This window comes from Tiliqua scincoides, chromosome 2, assembly GCF_035046505.1.
Source record: "Tiliqua scincoides isolate rTilSci1 chromosome 2, rTilSci1.hap2, whole genome shotgun sequence".
NCBI lineage: Eukaryota > Metazoa > Chordata > Lepidosauria > Squamata > Scincidae > Tiliqua > Tiliqua scincoides.
The window spans coordinates 117,107,426-117,127,906 of NC_089822.1; the positions used below are offsets into that span (position 1 = coordinate 117,107,426).

The 20,481-nt window shown below is 45.6% G+C and overlaps 1 protein-coding gene across 1 annotated transcript in view; it reads left to right on the plus strand.

Moving 5' to 3' along the window:
• Nucleotides 1–634: 634 nt before the first annotated feature.
• The window catches only part of FAM120C (family with sequence similarity 120 member C), a 37,040-nt gene continuing 17,193 nt past the window's right edge, over nt 635–20,481 (plus strand). Inside the window, exons 1-11 of the mRNA XM_066614910.1 lie at nt 635–1,390; nt 8,332–8,578; nt 10,351–10,433; nt 11,661–11,789; nt 12,253–12,355; nt 13,626–13,711; nt 17,175–17,491; nt 17,769–18,054; nt 18,162–18,333; nt 19,189–19,438; nt 19,687–19,801. Coding sequence (XP_066471007.1) covers nt 794–1,390; nt 8,332–8,578; nt 10,351–10,433; nt 11,661–11,789; nt 12,253–12,355; nt 13,626–13,711; nt 17,175–17,491; nt 17,769–18,054; nt 18,162–18,333; nt 19,189–19,438; nt 19,687–19,801 — 2,385 coding nt within the window. The 5' untranslated portion in view covers nt 635–793. The remainder of the gene's footprint in view (nt 1,391–8,331; nt 8,579–10,350; nt 10,434–11,660; nt 11,790–12,252; nt 12,356–13,625; nt 13,712–17,174; nt 17,492–17,768; nt 18,055–18,161; nt 18,334–19,188; nt 19,439–19,686; nt 19,802–20,481) is intronic.

A 20,481-nucleotide genomic window follows, 5' to 3' on the forward strand; every position in this document is an offset into this window, starting at 1 on the left:
GTTCCAATATGGCGTCGTGACACTTTGCTGGTGGCAGGAGATAGCACGAGCCAGCCTGCCATTTCCTTTTAAAGCGGCTCTATCTCGTTGCCTGGGACTACGGTGTCTCCTTCGGGAAAGACTACACGCCCGTAAGCGTGCGCGACAAACAGGTCTAGAGGAGAACCTGAAAATGTATTTTATCTTGCCACAGAGGCGCGAATGGGCTTCTGGGAGTCGCGGTTCTTTGGTAGCTGTAGTTCGTTCCTTCGTTTGCGAATACTTCCTCACTTCCCACGAGGCCAAACAACGTCACGAGGGAAAACTCCGTACAAAAAAATGGCGGGCCTCATTGGTCGTCGGGAGTTGTAGTCCTAACGTTCCATATCTCTAGGCTTACCTAATGCTTTTTGAGGAAAAAACTTTTCATGCAACTACAACTCCCAGGGGAATACACGGCGCCGGAGCCGCGCTCAGAAAGCATGACAACATGGCGGCCCGCTGTGATCCTCTGGAAGTTGTAGTTTAACTATCTCAAGTGGGCTTCACAGTAATGGAAGTCAGGCCGAACGAAAACTACATTTCCCGATAGGCTGCAGATGTGGCTGAGGGGAAGGAGGAGAAGAGGAGAAGGAGGAGAAGAAGAAACCTATAACATGGCGGCTGCCTCCATTCCTGAGAACTGGGAGCTGTGAGAGGGAAGGCTCACGAGCTGGAGCAGCCCTGACTGTGCCGGGTGCCGGTCCCAGGCCGTCGGCCCCTCCTGCCTCCACCCCGACGGACGCGGGCCCGCAGCCCTCAGCCGTGCACTGCCATGGGGGTGCAGGGCTTTCAGGAGTTCGTGGAGAAGCGCTGCCCGGGGGCCGTGGTGCCTGTGGACCTGCTGAAGCTGGCACGGGCCGTGGGCGGGCGCGGAGGCCCTGCCTACTGTGCCGCCTTCCACCCCTCTGCCGGCTACCCCCACCCGGCTGGGGCTGCCCCAGGGCTGGCGCCTATGGTTGGGGCCGGCCCTTACCCGCACTCCCAGCACGCGCCAGGGCTGGCACCCGCAGCCCCCTGCCCAGCCCGACTCCTGGTGGATGCCGACTCCGCTTTGCAGCGCCTGTACGGGGGCTACCAGACTGACTGGGTGTGCGGGGGCCAGTGGAACGCCATGGTGGGCTACCTGGCCGCGCTCTCGCAGGCCTGCCTCTATCAAGGTGGGCTGGAGCTGGCTGTCATCTTCAACGGAGGCCTTGGGAAGGAGAGGCTGCCCGAGTGGGGCAGGAAGGCCCAGGCCGAGAGGCAGACGGCTCAGCTGATCGCTGGGCACGTGGGCAACAAAGGCACCCCGCCACCCCGAGCCTGGTTCCTGCCCCCTGCCTGCTTGGGGCACTGTGTTCGTCTAGCCATGATTCGGTTCCGTGTCAAGGTAAGGGCTGTATGAACATCATGAGTGCATCCCAGAGGGTCCTGCCTTTGCATCTTTGACCTCTTTCTGTCAAGGACGCTTTTGCGTCCTTCCATGTTCTGATTCTGTTTTATCAGGCTTTTCAGTTCTGCTTCTGGCATATTTCATTTGTCTGCTTCCAAGCATGGTCGTTCAACACTTGACCCTCTCCCAGAATTCCTTGTTATCTGGCACCCAGTGCCCTCTCAGCTTTGCAATCCTGGCATCCTCCCTGAAAGTTAATTCTCCATTCCTGTCCGTTTTTCGAAGGCACAGGTGACAAACCCCAGCATGGGGGCCATTTGTGGCCCTTGGGTTCCCCCAGTCAGTCCTGCAGGCAGCCTCCATTCTCCAAAGAGCCTCTGGCCAATCAGAGACTGTTGGAGCCATGCTGTCCTGCTACTGGGCTGAGTTAGGGCATGGCCTTTTATAGTCTCCATGTGTTTTCTCCTTTTTCCTGGGCATTATTTTAAACCTCCCCCCCCATTGCCTCTGAACAACTTATGTCTCCATGTTTTTCTGACTTGAGCTGCATGTTTTCACTGTGCAAGAGGTGTGTGGCAAACACTTCATAGTTCTTATGTGGTTCTACATGCATGTATTATAGTTCTCATGTGTATTATTGTAGTTGGCAACCTTCAGTCTCGAAAGACTATGGTATCACACTCTGAATGGTGGACTCAGTAAAAATCGTTCATTCTTTTAAGTTCGATCTCTAATGTATTCACTTATGTAAATTTATTCAATTTTGAAATGATAATTAATTCTCCCCCCCCCCCGCACCCCCCCAACACAGTGTCAGAGAGATGATGTGGCCCTCCTGCCAAAATGTTTTCCCACCCCTGCTCAAAGGCAATTACTTACTTCATATGATACTGATATCAAAAGCTCTTAGCAATAATGTTTGTGTACTGTATATTTGAGGCAAGCCTGAACAATTAGGTGGTTGTAGATAGCAAAAGGTCGCCTTATGACTTAAGCTGTGTTGTATATTGTGTGTCTGCTAGTGGTTGTAGAATCTCATGTAGTTTTAATTTGCCCCTGCTAACTGAGCAAAGATGCACCTTTTAAAGAAGTAGTTCTTTATTTTACTGGAGAGGGGAACTAGAATTCTTCCACAATGTCTTTTCCAGTGCCTTGTCACTATGTCTTGTGTATTTTTTAAAATTGTGAACCCATTTTGAAAGAGAGCCACTTCATATACTGTACCTTGCTTTGTAAATTGCATGAACTTTTGTTGCTGTTGATGTAGAAACATTCTTAATTTTGGAAAGTGGAGCAGTGCTTACAGTGTTTTCTTTGGATGTGGAGAACTGTATTCAATTCTCTTCAACCAAGAAAAGCCATTGACGCGCTGTGCACATACCACAAAATTTCAAATAATTCTCATGGGGTTAGGAGACTAGTTAAGGGCACAATCCTAACCAGGTCTACTCAGAAGTAAGTCCTATTTTGTTCGGTGGGGCTTATTCTCAGGAAAGTGTGGTTAGGATGGCAGCCTAAGTTGTAAAGCTCTATGTTGGCTGAGATGTGCTATAGAAGCAAAGTAGTGTGAATAGAATTGAGGAGTAGCATTTGGGATGATGAAAGGATTTGATGCAGTGACTGTGAAGCAGTATATCCCTGGTTCAAATGCCTCCTCTACCACAAACTCATTAGATGGCCTTCAGCAAGCCACTCAGCCTTACAGTGCAATCCTATGCATGTCTACTCAGAAGTAGTAATTTCCATTGAGTTCAATAGGAGTCATTCCTAGAGAGGATTGTAGCCTTAATTTCGCCTTTATCTTTGATAGTGGGTGATAATTGTCTGTTGTAAAGGTGATTGATTTGTGATGTGTTTTGAGACTTGATGTACTATTAGTGTTACCATGTGATCTCTGAAATTCTTCTCATCCTTGTTCAATGTTCTTTTCTGTGTGGCAGGCAGCCCTGGCTCCTGGTAGATATCAGCTGTAGTGTTGTGATAGAAGATATATATCCCACAGCGAGTATAATCTGAGAATAGGATGTGTTCGTTGCGGAATTTAGAATGCATTTGGTAGAATCCTGAGAATTCCACCTAAATGTAAATAAGCAAGCAAGGAAATGCAAGCTCAGATCCACTGTATGTTCAACCCACATGAACATGCCCCCATCATCCCTGTTGCTAAGCTTTTCCAAGGGCAGATCAACATGTTTTTCACATGTGAGGGTAATGATTTGAGAATAACAATACTGCAAAATAAATTCAATGTGTCCAGGGTGGATTGGAGCTTGACATCTTCAAGGGTCATAAAAATGTAATGCAAATCTCTGTTGTTTATGTGTGACAGATGTGCAAATTAGTCCTGGCCCTTAGTGCTGCCAGGTTGCCCATCCCTCTGTAGAACCTGACAAGATTGCTGCCTCTGGTAAAGAACAAGCTGTGGTAAGGCATGTCTGGTTATCACAATCAGCATATAGTGGATTTCAGCTATTTTTTTTTCCTGAATAGTTGCATGGAACCACCTGAAGCCAAAGGTAGATTGGCCAGCAAAGGCTTGGCAATCAACTGAGACTGAATGAGCAGCAGAAAGAACTGGCCTGAAACAGATGAGCTTCAAACACAACCTTCTTACTTAGTAAATGAAAGACCCCTCTTTTTGCCCCTTTTCTGTTACGTTGATCACATTAATCAATGGGAGGGTTATACATGTGCCTAAACCTCTCTGTTTCAAATCAATGAGACATTGAGTGCTTTGGATTGGGGCCCATAGTGAATTTGGAAAGGGGGGGAACAACACTTGAATCCAACCAAATTATCATTCTATTTGTGATCTGTTGGACCACTTTCCATGTGTGGTGTTCCCTGCTTTGGTCAAGATCCAGAGAACTGCACAATATTTTCACATATCCAAAGAGGCTTTAGGATTGTATTTCTTCAACAGCAGCCTACCATGCTGTATAAGAAAACACTTTTAAAACAAAGGGGCTTCTAAAAGCAAACTGTGATGGGGGCACAGGGGAAGGTCTTATGTTCAAAGGAACATGAAGTCAGATATCCCAATGGGTATGCTTAAGCTTTGGGTAAACTAGCTCTCTGGATCCTTGTTAGTATACTTCTGTATGCTTCTGGGGAGCCGGTGGGAACAAGAATGCTGAGAATTGGAGCCTTAGATGAGAGCAAGGATTCCTTGTACTTTGCCTTTTGTTAAATTCCTGCTTTCTTTTTTACATGAAGAATGGCATTTTGCAGTAAGGAAATCCTAGATTTCACAGTCTAGATTAGAATCTGTGCTTGGAATTCTTTGTGACATGACACCAGTATATCTAATTTAGTTAACTAAAATATAATATGCAGCTAACCAGCTCTTCCCTTGTAACATTGAAGTGTAATTTTTCCTCCAGACACATGCAGTCAAAAACAGAATTGGACTTTTAAAACAGGCAGAAGTGATAAGTGTGTGAGTGCAAAGTAATAAAGACTAGGGACATGTGGAAGATGAGACTAGCATATAGTGAAGTGTTGTCACTTTCTGACTATATATTAGTTGTAAGTGTTTTGCAAAAATGACCTGCCATGTGTCAGTAATCTTTTTCTGTGACAGTGAGATCTGGAAACTTGTTTTTTCTTTCTAAAATAAAAGCTCCTGAACTCTGCTTAGAATATGATCTCTGCATCATTTTGGCCTGCTCATGGCCATCTAGGTTTCAAGAATTCAACCCTTCTTATCTTTTGGAATTTCCATCCTCAGCATTTCAATTATGAAGGGCATATTTTGTATCCTTTCTTGTATTGTTTTGGAAATTTAATTGGACTTTGGTGACATAATAACTTTGGGTGGTGAATCTTGGGGTTAGAATAATTTTATGGTGGTAGGTGTTCTTAACAGAGTCATGTTCTGCTGTTGGCTGGGGAAATGTTATTTCTGGTAACATACAGATGCTGATCTTCTGGTACTCTGTTCTCTAATGATTACTGTGGTTCTTAAACTTTGCCATGAAGGGACTCCGCAGCTCAAAGAAAAAGTGGTTTGAGCATCTTTCAGCTATAAATTATATTGCCTCATTATATTGTGTTAAGTTTTTGTTTTTTTTTGTAAGCCACCCTGAATCTTGGGAGTTAGGGTATTCTTAAATAAGCACACACTGATAAATTATGAATTCCACTCATCCGTGAAGGCAGCATAAGTCTGTGAAAAGAAGGGCACAATATGTTTTATCGTCCTCAGTGAAATAAAATAATAAGCAGAAATATCAGAGTAGTTCTGTTTTTCCTGAAACAATAAACTGATGCAGGAGATGGGGAAGGACACACATGCCCTGGTTACATTAGCTGTGGTGGTTGGAAAGCAGGGGTTGCAAACAGGAACTTTGCGTTTCTGGCCCATTGAGGTTAAATCCTCATTGACAGCATTTTGGTAGAAGAGTCAGGAGGAACTGCCCTGTTTGGATCAGACTGCAGTCCATTTAGTCCAGCACAATGTTGTTCAACTTTTGGGTCAAGACCTCAATGGGGTCATGAAGGCTCAGTTGTGGGGACATGGCAGCTTAGGCGAATGAAAAAGGTTGAAGACTACTGAACGAGAGCACCCCTTCAGGTACCAGGAGATTGTGCCCCAGTCCTGCTCAGATTCTTAGCGATTGTGATAAAATGGCTTTCACTAGTGCCAGGTTTCATGGTAACTTCCTGCTCTCTGACAAGAATATCTGGATACAGTGAACAGTTCTGGTAGGTCATAACAGAAATGGGTAGCAGCAATAGGGGGTTGGGCATATAAGATCCTGGGAGGGGGACAGGATCGACGGTAGGTCATCACTCTCATACTTTATTTATTGGGGTTACACAAAAAAGTTTATGCTTGCTAATAATCCTGAGCTTCCATGAATTTGTCCAAACCTTTGAAGGGGGGGGGAACCCCACCAACAGCAATTATCTGATCCAGTGGGCCGTCACCACTTTGTGTCAATGAGAGTGGCTTAATTGTCACTCCCTGGCAGCCACCTCTCCACCACACTGTTCAAGTGGGATTTCACACTTTTTAAGGCCAAACTGCATGTTACTTTAAACACATAGTTTGACAATTGCACACTTGTTTTTCTAATGGAAATAACTGGAGAGTGGAATGGGGGTATGATCTGGATTAGGACTGTAGCCCTGGGGGTGCAGTTTAACCCTTTCCCTCTGCCAGTCTCAGTCCAAATTCATGGCCATTTGCTGTGGGTGGGAGGTTTCTGTTGGTGCATTAGTCATATCCAGACTGGACTACTGTAGTGCAGTTTACATGGGACTGCCTTTGAAGACAGTTCAGAAATCTCAGTTGATTCAAAGTGCAAAGATGGTGGTGGGTTACTGAGGGTTTGCATGTATTGTGCCTATCTTGTACCAGTTCCAGTGGGTATCGGTTCATTTTCAGGTTAAATTAAAAAAATTAGTTTTAATCCTGAATGCCCGTTATGGCTTGTGTCCAAGTTACCTCAAGCTATGAACTTGCCTAACCCTTGAGATCAATATTACAGACCCTTCCCTTTGGCCTGTCACTATTTCCCTTTTCAGTATGATGCTGCTTGTTTGGAATTCCCTCCTGCTTAACTGTAGTGCTAATGTCATTACGACATGGGGTTATTTCAATGTGTTTTGTTTATATTTTAAGTTACTTGTTGGCTGCCTTGTGAAATGATAAGGCATAAAGTAAGAGAATATGTGTCAGGGTTGAGAATGGAGAGAATCTATAATAAGAGAACATTTTATTTGCCTAAAAATTTCCTGAATTTCTTTGTGGGAGAAGAAAGCCCTCTGCTGCAGTGTCAGTCTCCAGTCCCTTTAAACCAGCCTTTCCCAAGTATGCTCCTAGGAGCCCCACCAAGCCCCTTTCACCATAAGTGGCTGCCATTTGCCCCTTGCTTTGTTTCCTCATCCGTCTGTCACACCTCCCCAATCTGTGGCTCTCCTTCCTCATACTCCTCTGGTTCTGGCTCTTTGCCAATATTTGGTGTTGGGCTTGGGGCTGCACCACTCTGTGCATTCAGGGACTCTTCAAGACTCTGTGCATGCATCAGCGTGACGCCTTCCTTTTAGGAGTGTAAAAAGCTCTGGAGACTGAAAAGTTTGAGAACTGCTGCTGTAAACTATATAGAGTTGAATAGCAATGTGGTACTGGAATCTGTAGTTTGTCAGACAAGCCAGAATGGGACTTTTCAAATCCTTGTGTGAAGGATTATAAACTGTCACGTTGCATTATTGTTAATCACCTTTGGTTTTTAGTCTTTTCTGACTTGCTTCCAGTTTGATTTTTGATTTGACTTTCTAGCGTTTATCACTAAAATTACTTATTGGATTTCTTTTTCCAGAGAAATATGGAACGTGATATGTAAAATTTAACTATATATTTTTACTGTTCATATTGTTCTCTGAAAAAATTTGGAAGAGCTGGCCAGCTGTTGTTCTGCTTAATCTTGCCTGTTCAGATATTAGATAAACTGTTCAGATATTAGATAAACCACCTTCTTTTACTCTTGAACAAGGCCTTGTACAACTGTAATGCTTTCCAGTCTCTTAACTGTTAAAAGATGGGGAGGGCTTGAAGTTGGGTACTTCCCTCTTGGCTTGTACACTCCCTCCTTTCAGTGCTAACCATGGTTAGTTTCATCAGTAACATGAAACATGGTTAACATCACGCAGAGTTTGAAATGCAGGTTCTAATCAAAATTCTTGCTTGTTTTATTTTATTTTTTTAAGATAATTTGTTTTAAAAGTACTTTAGATACTCCCATGTAATGCTTTTTTTCCCTTCTGAGGGATGGCAAACAGCTTCCAGCTCTTTTGCTTATATAGGTGGTGATATCTGGGAGGGTATTTTCCTGAAGCAAGTTCTTTGCCAGAACTACTTAACAGAAAGCAGGAATTATGGTAAAAGAGTATGTGTGTGTCCCTTACTCAGTTGTGTGTCCTTTGTCTTTCAGGTATTCCAGAGCCTAGAGGATCATCATCAGGAAGTGGTATCCTTCTTTCGGGAGAATGGCTTCCATGGACTAATTGCCCATGACTCGGAGTATGCCCTGTGCAATATACCCTCCTATTACAGCTCCCATGCCCTCAAGCTGAGCTGGAATGGAAAGAATCTCACTACCAACCAGTTCCTCATGCAAGAGGTGGCCAAGCAGCTGGGTCTTAAGCTGAGCAGCTTTCCCATCTTTGCTGCCCTGCTAGGTAAATGGGAACTCTGTGCATATGGGCATGCATGTGTTTTTGTGAGTGAGTAAAATGGTGGGGGGCTAGGTCCAAATCCCTGCTCAGGCATAAAGCTCACTGGGGAAGGTATTCGACTTGTGAAGCACCACAACCAAGAGAGCCCTTTCCCTGGTCACCACTCATTTAACTTCAGAAGTTGGGAGAACTTGGAAGAGGGCCTCTAAAGATGAATGTAGAGTTCAGAGTGCACTCTGAATTGTGACTAGAGGCTGACTGTTGGCCAGTATACAGTACTTTATTAAAGCAGTGTTGAGAGATGTTCCCTGTAGCAGGTTCCTGTTAATATAAAATTCAGCTGCTAGGTTCCTAACTGCAATTTCCAGGTAGACGTCAAAGGCAGCCCATATATAATGCATTGCCATAGTCTCCCTTGGAGACTCCCAGGGTATGGAAAACAGTGGCAATTGCTGTTTCAGTAGGGGAATTGCATCTGATGCACCAGCAATAACTGGTAGGAGGTGCTGTAAGTCCTAGAAGCCACTTGAGTTTCCAGCAACAGGCTAGATCTATCAGGACCCCCAGACAGTGAACGTGAACCGTTAAGGGAGGTGACTTTGTCTAGGTAAACCATCCACCAGCAGATTTTCCATCTTCTTATGATTGTACTGCAGTTTATTGACTGTTATTGATCCCAGAGATTGATTCAGAGCTTACTGCATCTCACCTGGCCCTGATGAAAAATAGAAATAGAGCTAAGCATTATCAGCATATTGATGCCATCACTCCAGATGAGTTCACTCACAAATTTTGTGTAAATTTTGAGAAGCATAGGAAAGAGATGAAATATTGTAGTGTCTCATAACAGAAATGCCTCTGGACTGGGCCATTATCCTTAACACCACCTTCTGAAATGGGGCATCCAAGGAGTAGCAGAATCACTGAGATACAGTACCCCAATTCCCAATTTGGGAAGTCTGTCTGGAAGTATCCCATTGATTATATCAGCAGCCATCAAGAGGTCCAAGAGATTTGGCAGGGTTATACTTTATTCCTCTTCTCTCAGCATCAGGGTGACCAAGGCAGTTTCAATTTTGAAACTAGTTAATCAGTTTCACTGATGATGTTTGGAATTGCATGGTAACAACTCAGTTGAAAACTATGCCCAAGAAAGGATATTTGCAACATAGTTGTCATAGTCTTCATTTTCCAAGGAGGATTTTGCAGTGGTCTCGCAACTGCTTCCTTCAAGGTGGCCAGGACAACCCTCTCTCACAGAGTGGTATTAATGACATCCTGAATGATGTCCCTTGTGCTAGTTGTTATGCCAAGGAGGGCATGAGTCACAGACACACATGGCTGGTTGCGCTCGACCAAGCACTGGATCCATGTCCTCTGGCCACAACATCCAACAGAACAGACCGGACAGTGCATTGGAGACTTCCATAGACTAAACTGCTGAATTGGTTTCTTCCTATTCAAGGCAGATGTGTGTGACTATCCTCAAAAACTTTAGCAAATAAAACTTCCTAGAACCACAAGCCTAGGAGTCTTAAGCACCATGTCCAAGACCCCCTCAATCAATTCAGTCAGGGACATGATTAGGCAAAAAGGTGGTTGGTACATGAAAAGAATCCCCAGTCTATTCCTAAGCTTCATGTATTCCCATGAGGTGGTTAGTTAATAGCCATATCTCTTTGAAATGGCTGTGAAAGAAATCAGGGACATGATGGTTTGAATCCCACCGATTATCATTGGAACTTGTTTTGATACTATGTCCTCCTTGCTGTCAGGGAATCACATTCTTCCAGATGAGGATCTAGCTGCCTTCCATTGGAGCCTGCTTGGACCAGATCACCCACTGGCTTCACTCAAGGTAGAGTCCACATTTTGTCTTGTTTGGAGCATACCAATGCAGGAAACTTTGACTTAAAAGGGTTGTAAAGGTACCGTCCTTTGGAAGAAGACTGGTGGATGTGCTGTTTTAAGGAAGTGGGACCATGAGGGTGGAAAGGAACCAGTACCCCAAGACTTCATCTGCAGCTAATGGAAATTGGGTTTTTGTAAAGTGTGGAGACTTATGAACTTCTTTAACCAACTCTGAGAAAAGTGAGGGGTCTTGTGGACAGAGAGATAGCAGTAAGGAGGGCAGCACTGGGACTCAAACCTCAGTGTCAGGGACGGGGTCTAGAAGATGGGAATTCTGGGTTGTGTCCCTAGGTCTGGAAGGGGTATTAAAAGTGTTAAGGTTTGGTGATCGGACACCTGAGGAGAACATAAGGAGAGCCCTACTGTTTCATCAGGCCAAAACCCCAAGTAGTTTAGGATCCCGTTTCCCCTAGTGACCTGTTGCCTACCTCTGAAAGGCCCACCAATGGAGCAGGGAGGCAACAGTCCTTTCCCACTGCTGTGTCTCAGTAATTGGTGTTCTGATATTTGTGTGTGCACATGTGTGTGTTTGTGTTTGATCATTCCTCCCTCCTGCCCTTTTTTTGTTGCAGTCTTTAATGTCACATGTTTGAAGGGCTTTTGGTGAAAGAACATGATATACAATCAGAAACAGAAAATAGTTGTGAATGTTGCATGCCTCTGGTGTGGTTACTTGAGTCACTCCTGTCCTCTGCTTGTAGCACTTTTTGGCTGCCTCGTTCACGCTTTGTGCCACAGTTAGGAGTTGTGTTTGTCTTGGGTATCCTGTTGTTTGAATGATGTTCGTTGTAATATTTTTCTTCACTCATTTCAGAAATGTTTGTGCTATCTACTAATATTAACAAGGCTTTTGAGTTGGTTTATGATATAGGAGAAGCATGCATTTAGAGTACGGAGCAAAAGTTGGAAGCACCAAAGCCAGTTCTGTCTGTGAGAGATACAAGCTGTGTGTTCCTCCCCTTCTTGGGGGAGGGGGAGTGTGTAGGGATATGGATGTCTGTGGCAACAGGACAACCTGTTAATCCACTGGTAGGTGGGGAAACTGCTCTGTTCCTTCCATAAAATACACTGCTGGTAAAACTTGCAACTGACCAGGGCCATGGAGAATGGAGGTGTTGCTGGCCACGTAAGCACATAGGACTTTGCTTAAGCACGTTATGTGTGCTGGTTCCAGGTGCGTGCCCACCAGCTGGTCCTGCCACCCTGTGATGTGGTAATCAAGGCTGTGTCCGAGTACGTCGGCTCAATCAAAAATCCCTCCAACTTGGATGTGATAGGGAGAGACGTCTTCAAGCACTCACAGGTGAGATGGAATCTATGGCATGGGGTTGGGTTTTCATCTATACCGAGCACCTTCCCAGGTGTCGTAAGTTAGAACCAATATAAAAGTTGGAGGGAAGTCAAGTGGCATGGGGCAAAGGGGTCTGCAAGAGGAGAAAAAGGTTATTAATTGTGACTAACCAAGTGGAGAGAGAGCGAGCTTGGGAGTCCTGGCTCTTATTTTAGTACTTCTGCTGTCTATAACAGCTGACTAGCTCCTTGTTTGTTGCAGTCTCTTCCTTCTGCCCTGTGAAAACTGTAAACCCAATGTGTTCTGGCATTCTGTGTCTGCCTGGAAAGTGGCCGGCTCAGGAGCAGAGTTGGAAATTCACTCGGCCACCAATTGATTTGGCAATATGAAAAGCATCCATGTGGGAAATAGCAGTTGGCTGCACTCCTTTCTCTGCCTCTGTCACTTCCCTTCTTTTTCTTCCGGTTCTCCCCAGTCCAGGACCGAAGATAAAATTGACCGTTTCAAGAAGGCTGTAGAATATTATTCAGTGGCCACGAAGGCTCCTCCTACGCCAGTGGGCCAGTCCCCGTATGTTCGTGAGTATCCAGGCGACGCTGGTCAACTTCACCTCTCTCTCAACCGTGTTTTCTCCCGCTGTCCAAGAAGGTGAGGCCCTGCCTGATACCCTATGGCGCCCTCTGCTGGGAGAGGTCAAGTCTGGACTTACCTCTAGAGTTGCCACTTCCTGGCCCAAAGAGGGGCTTTGGTGCCTTTAACAGTTGCAGCTCAATGAAGTTAGGGTGGCTTCTCTTAATGTTGTGGGAGACCAAAACTGTTGGACTTCTCTGTATCCCTATCTGTTAAAGGCACATGAGCATCTTTCCAGGCCAGGGGCTGGTATTCTTGTTCAACCATTCCCTATCCATCACTCTGCCCTGCTCTCTGAAGTACTGTTAAATACTTCAGGCTCTCATAATAGTTAAGGCATAATTAATCTGTATTGAATGGTCCTGATCTTGTATTCTTTCTTAGGAAGAGCACCTTCTTTCTGGATCAGACTAAGGTTCCCCCAGCACTGCATTTTTTACAAGAATCCAAGTTACATAGTCTGTTAGGTATTGGCCAGTGGTGCATCATAAATTGTAGCCTACTTTTTAATGCCTTAATGGTCAAGAGAGCCTCTTTTTTTTTTTTTTTTTAAACTGTTGGTGTATCAATCTGCACCCCTCTCCCCTGTTTCCTGATGTCTCACATTCTGGAACTGGAGTGTCTGGGGATTATTTTTGCAGCCAGCATTGTTCCCAATTCCCCTAGCAGTCCTGGACTGAGGAGTACAGAAGTGCTCCTACCCTGTTTCCTACCCAGCATTCTGCTGGGTCACTGGGACAAATCATTGAAAGCTGCTGTTTCAAACTATGTTCTACAGAATTCTGAGGTTCCAAGGATGCTCTTCAGCAGTTCCTCAGAGAGATGGATGATAATGTTGGATAAGGCACTCTCCATTCATCAGTCCTCAGTTCATGTGGGGCACCCAGCAGGTGTGTTGGGATTTGCTCCTGCTCTCTATGTACATTGAGTCCACCCAAGATCCTTCCCTAAAATATCCCATGGTTCCCTAACGAAAGACTTTGGATGTAGCACTGCCCATAGGTAAGGAGTCTGAAAATCATTGGTTTGGGAGATATTTCAGATTAGCATCAGACGGTAGCTTTTGAGGTTTTTGGTTTTTTTTTGGTTTTTTGGTCAAACACATCCAGCTTAATCAACTTGTGCCTTGGCAGGTATGTCCTTTAAAGGTCCCAGTAGGGCCAAGCTGGGATAACAGAGTTTCCTGGGGATAATGAGATACCAATTCTGTGTTTTCAGTCCCAGGTTTCGGGCCCAACCACTTTGGAGGGGCGGCACCTATGAATCGCAATCCAATGGTACCGCTCTCTTCTGGGAAGGCGATGGTAAGTGCCCGGACATGCTTTATGCAGATGATTGATTTGGATTGATATTTTGGCCACTGCTGTGCTCATGATGGGTATGTTGGTAATGATCGTTTATTATTGGTTGGGTTAGAGGCAAACTGGATTCCAAAGTTCTTCATAAAGGACACGTTCTGTGTGTTGGGCAGAAGAAAATGGTAGAATTTTAGACCTTACCAGTTCAGACTGCAGGTGAGTGGGAGTAATAGTTCTGAATACTCTCATAACTAAAAAATGTCTTGTATAATAAACTAGCTCATCAGGGAGAGCATTACATTAAATATTCCCCATCGATGTGCTAACTTATAATATGCATGGAATGAATGAGTGTGTGTGTTCTGCATGGGGAAGCATTAAAAAATATCAGTGCCCCACTGGCAGTCTGCTGTGTATACAGGCATGCCCCATATCCGTGAATCCGGTATCCACGGTTTCAGTTATCCATGGATCTGGATTGCCCCCCCCCGATCCATGTGAGGGGGCAATCCATTGCTACCCTATCACGCTTGGTACAATAGTAGAGTTCAGTACGGTACTGAACTAATCCTGTTCCTTAATGTACAGTACTCTTCGATCTATCGAAGTACATAGTCACCACATTTCCAAACGCTTCCTCCTCCATTTTGTGCACATGTTCTTCTGTCCACTTCCGGTTCAGCTCTTATTGCCCGCCTGCAAAGACTGCCTGTCTCTCTCTCAGGAAGGGGATAAAGACTCGCCCAATGACTCCTCCCCTTTTCTGAGTTGCTGGAGAGCATGTTGTGGGGGAGGCAGGACAGCTTTCCCATCATTCACTTGCCCAGCACCAAGCAGTTTCTCTTTCCATGAGGGGAAAAAAGCCTTACTTGCTCAAAGCCTGCTGAGAGCTCCATTGAAAATCAATGACTGTCTGTGTCTGTGTGTCTGTCTGTGTTTTGACCCCTCATCTGCTGCCCCTCCACCAAGCCCATTCTCCAGGGGAAAGAAAAAACTTTAATGACTCTTTAACGACTCTGAGCGGTTGATCCTCTCCTGCATTTCCATGGGCTCATGCAACCCTTGAAGAGTGTACTGCTACTTCTTCCCTTATTGCCTCAGCCTGTTCGAGGCTGAGGGTGACGGCAGCAGGGGGTGATTTAAATGTACAAGGTTCCTTTCACCTGGAGAGAAACCACTTGGTGGGGGCAGCAGATAAGGGGTTAAAACACGCACGCAAGCACGCACGCACACACGTCATGAATTTTCAGTGGTGCTCTGTCATGATAAACAAACGAAAAGATTGTTGTCTCTCCTCTGCTGGCCAGAAAGGACAGACAACAAGAATTACAACCCATTGGAATGTTTAGCACCTTAGTGGACAGATAGGCACCTGATGAAGTGTGATGGAGTGCAGCTGTGGATCTCTAGTTGGGAGGGGTAAGAACTAGGAGGGCTAGCAACCAGACCCACTCCGAGAAGGTTCTGTTCCTCAAGGGTTCTCATTGGACAGTCTAAATAAGTATGAAGTCACCTCAGTACTATTAGCATGAGAAGTATAATAATGAGTGCCCCAAGGTGCGTGTCCGGTTTTTCTTGGGCAGACTTTTTGGGTGCAGCATCCTGCACGCTGTGAGCTCCATTGTCCACCATGGGCATCTGGCCTCATAGGTAGCCTGGAGCTAAGAGATCTACAAGATCTGACCCAGGTGAGAGATAGGGATTAATAGAGATAGCCAGCTAGCTTTATTATTGCTGATATGTTTCCTAGATGTTTATGCCTCTAGCATTTGCTGCCTTATGTAACCATATGTACTTAATAAACTAAAATCTCTTTTACCAAGTTGTTTCATTGTCTGTTGGGGACAAAGGTTCAGAATCCTACCTAGCTGTTCAGCAAGCTACCAAGTGCTCATTGAGGTCTAGTAACTTGAGGACTGATGTTTTAATTGGAGAAAAGCTCAGTACCTGCAAGGGATAGAGTTAAGCCTAGAGGGTCTCGGTGTCGCTGGACTGAGGCACTGGCACATACAGGGTGGTGGCAGTACTACTGGACAGGGGGACCTTGAGGGCTTTAGGGTTCGAGAACCAAGAACTCTGAGCGCCACAAACTCCCCTAAGTTTACGACAAGCTCTCAGTGGGGTTTTGAGCAAATGAGGCTTTTTTCCCTTCACAGAGGGAGAGACCACTTGGCGCCAGGCAAGCTAGTAAGCAGGAAATCTGTACTCCCCCCCCCCCCACACAATGTGCTCTCCAGCAACTCAGGAAAGGGGAGGAGACAGCAGGTGAGTTTTTCTCCCCTTCCTGAGAGAGAAACAGGTGGACTTTGCAGGCGGGCAATAAAAGCCAGACTAGAAGTGGGCAGGAGAAGAACACGTGCACAAAATGGAGGAGGAAGCATTTGGAATCATGGTAAATGTACATCGATAGACTGAACACAACTGTACGTTAAGGAATAGGATTAATTCAGTACAGTACTGAACTCTACTGTACTATTGTACCAAGCATGATGGCGGGGTGATCACTGACTGCTGTTCTCTTTTTATCTGCAGTTTCCGGTATCTATGGTGGGTTCCGGAATGGAACACCTGCAGATTCCTCAGTCCAACCACCTCATTCTCCATAATGTGAAAATTAGATGCAAGGTTGTCTGTGAGTGCATACACGCACATGTGCCCTGAGAAAGATAAGATTGTGCTCCTGATGCAATGGCTGACTCTGTTCTTCCACATTGGTGGCCTGTAGAGCCCCTTCTAGCATTTTGTTCTGTTTGAGAGATGGGTGCGAGATGATATATGAATTATCTTTCTCCTGCCACTGCCTGCCTTTCCAAATTTTTGCCCAGCCTTTTAATGTGTAAAACAGCTTTCTAGCTCTTATGGCTGCTTGAAAAAAACTTGAAAAGATTTGGCAGTGCTTGATCTCAGAGGCCAAAGAAGTTGAGCAGAACCCCCAGTGTGTGGGGCTTCAGTTCTTGGCATAGTACTTTCACCCTTTTTCTATGCAGAACAGGAAAAATTATGCAAATATGAATGTTCATAACATTCACCTTTGGTGCATTTTTAATACCTGTATTTCCTTCTTCCATAGGGTGGCTTACCTGTGGCCCCCCATCCAGGCATCCCTTTTTACTTTCCATAGTGTTGCCATACTAAGTTCGCTTTGCCAGTTTGCAAAACTCAGTATGGGATACCTGTCTGCAAAATTGGTATAAAATATGAGCATATAATACTGGGTCAGACCATTAGTCCATCTAACCCAAAACTGCTTTCACTGATTGACTTTGGTGTTCCTCCAGGTCTCAGGCATAGGTCTTTCCCAGCCCTACTGCTGGAGATGTCAGAAACTGAACTTGAGACCTTCTCCATGCAGAGCCTGTGCTTCAGTTCCTGAGCAATGGTCTCTCCCAGGCTTGATTAATCATTGTGATAAGCAGCCCTGACTGCAGTCCATCAACCCCTTCCCCCTTCTCTTTGCTTCCATCTCCAGTTTGCACCCCAGATGGGGCCAAAGATGCAGTACCAGCCATCTGTCCCACATGGTGGCGTTGCCACGTCCTCATCTTTTCTTCCTGGCCCTGGCTCCAGTTTTCTCTTCTCTCCACACGGTCTGGCGGATGCAACCCCCTTCCATGAGGATCCCACCTTGAAGGGTGGACACTTGAGCAACTGGCCTGTATCTTATGACAACTGTCCTTCCAAGTTTCCCAACCACCACCTGAGCTCCAAACCTTCCCCTTCATCTGGGCCTGGCTCTTCACCCTCCTCCTCCTCTGATGGAGAAGAACACAATGGAGCAAGCTCCAAGTGAGTGCGACCTGCTAGGGTGCCAAGATGAGCAAGACCAGCAGTGGGCTAGTAGTGGTATCTTATGGGAGGATAGGATTGGAGCCAGAGCCTAGAGTTACCTTCTCCAGGTCAGGATAAGGGGATAGATTTAGTGAGGTGTTGCATCTGGGGGATGAAGGTGAAAGAGTCTAAGTTCTAATCCTACTTTGTGGCCAGTGTGGGGAAGGGCCCTGGCTTTACTGTTGCTTTGGGATGTGGAACTACTAGTGCATCCTTTTTTTTTTCATTCCTCCAGCCATGTATCGGAAGCAGTGCCTCGCAAGAGTGGCTGGGAGGATCCTGGGGGTGAAAAAATGATGAGCCAGGGCTGGGGGCAGCCACCTGGAGGTGCTGGCAACTCAGAGAGGAACCTCAGTGGACCTGAGGCTCACATCCCCTCACTGCTCTCCATGGCAACCCGTAACCACATGGACATCACCACGCCACCCCTGCCTCCTGTTGCCCCTGAGGTGCTTCGTGTGGCTGAGCACAGACACCGCCGGGGGCTTATGTACCCTTTTATCTACCATGTCCTTACCAAGGTGAGAGACACTGATGGCTCTCTATGGGGAATTGAAGGGACCAATTTAGCAGGAAGGGGCTGTAAGCCAAGACTCCCGGGTTCTGATTTTCCAATGCTCCACTTAAGGGTGAAATCAAGATCCCAGTGTGCATCGAAGATGAGTGCAACACTGAGCTTCCACCAGCGACTGTCCTTTTCCGGGCTGCACGGCAGTACGTGTATGGTGTCCTCTTCAGTGTGGCTGAGACGCAGCGGCGGATGGAGCGTCTAGCTGTGCGCAAGCGCATACCTGTGGAAAGTAAGTGGCTTCTTCTTCAATCTTGTCTGCCTAAGTCGTATTCCAGTGTGGTGCTTCTTGAAAGTGGGAGGCATCCCAGAGGAAGCCTGGACAGTTGAAGGAATGTAGAGTTCCACTGGCGAACAAGGGCTTCTCTCTTGCCCTTCCCAGGCCTGTGTTTGTCTTGTCTGATGTTGAGCTGCCCACCTCTGTAGTCTATTCAGTGTGAACTCTGTGGATGATAGGCTCATCTCATACCCTCCCCACGTCATTGACAGTGCCAAGGCATAATGGGGAAGTCCCACCTTCATTGTAGGCCTTTTGCTCCCCTTACTGCCTTCTGCATTCTAAAAGTGTTAACTTGAGCATATATTGCAAGAATGCATCCCTTTTCCTTCAATTTGTCTCCCCCAGGCAGGGATTAGTGTGATTCTTCTTTGGCCTTGACTACACTTGGGAGAGCACAGGCTGATTTTTTTTATCATTTTTCCTTAATTTTGAGTGCAAGGCATTGTGGTGTTCTGCAAGTCTGTGATCATGTTATGTAAATGTAGAATACTACTATGCAATACATGAAAAATCTCACGTTTCACTTTGTGTTTGTTTGTTTTTAAATGACAGACATGTTCAGTTCCACTTTAATATCCTGGTTTGATTCCAATCTATGGGTAGAACAAGACAGGGTTTAGAGCAAGCCAGAATTCTTGATGCCATCCAGCCTGGCTGAAAATACAAATTTTCCTTTTCTCTCAGACAAACCTGATAAACAGGAGCATTGTGCAGAACCAGGATTAAATGTGGCTCTGTGTAATGTTGGGCCATTTGATTGAGTGACTTGTTCTTAACATATGAAAGACACTGTCCTTTCCTACACAGCTCCTCCTGTCATCATCAAGGAATGGTCAGCATACAAGGGGAAATCTCCCCAGACTCCAGAGCTGGTGTCAGCCCTTGCCTTTCGGGAATGGACCTGTCCCAACCTCAAGAAGTTGTGGCTGGGTAAAGCGGTGGAGGACAAGAATCGACGCATGAGAGCCTTTCTGGCTTGTATGAAATCAGACACGCCTGGCATGCTCAATCCTGCCAATGTACCCACACACCTACTGCTCATGTGCTGTGTGCTACGGTGAGAGAATCAAGCATAGGGGAAGGGTGCACGTACCGGTAGATAAACACATTGACTGAAGTGGAGTAGGGGGAAGATTCAAAATGACCCAAAAAAGTTTGAGAGGTTCTCAAGGGAGCAATCTGTGTATGAAGACAGATTCATACTCTGGATATGTAAGCAGTAAAAAGGCTGCTGGATTGATTTTCTTCCCACTGTGTGGTAGAGCACCTCTTTTGTCTTAAATAGCCTCTCTCTGGGTTTTTAAGGTACATGTTACAATGGCCTGGAGGTCGAATCCTACACAGGCATGAGTTGGATGCCTTCCTGGCCCAGGCTGTGTCTGCTCAGCTGTATGAGCCAGATCAGCTTCAAGAATTGAAGGTAAGGGTGAGGTTGAATTTAATCCTGCAATATTTTTTATAAGATTAGGAGGGGCATTGTCATGAATATGTACATGTTAGGCCTAGGTTGGCAGTAGAAGCCTGAACCACACTAAGACAATGTAACTGAGAAGTGGCTAGCCGTCCCTAGCTGCAAGAATGTGAGTAAATAAACAAAAAGATTGTTGTCTCTCCTTTGCTGGCCAGAAAGGACAACAAGAATTACAGCCCATTGGAATGTTTAGCACCTTAGTGGACAGATAGGTGCCTGATCAAGCGTGATGGAGTGTAGCTGTGGATCTCCGGTTGGGAGGGGTAAAGTACTATGAGGGGTTAGCAACCAGGCCAACTTTAAGAAGGTTCTGTCCTCAAAAATTTCTGATTGGAGAGTCTAAATAGTATGAAGTCACCTCAGTACTATTAGCATAAGTATAAGAATGAGTGTCCAGGGTGTGTGTGTGTGTGTGTTCCTTCTTGGAAAGAGTATGGGTGCAACATCCTGAATGCTTGAGAGCTCCATTGTCCACCATGGGCTCCTGGCCTCATAGGTAGCCTGGAGCTAAAAGATCTACAAGAGTAACTGACCCAGGTGAGAGATAGCCAGCTAGCTTTATTATTTGATTGCTGATATGTTTCCTAGATGTTTATGCCTCTAGCATTTGCTGCCTTATGTACTTAATA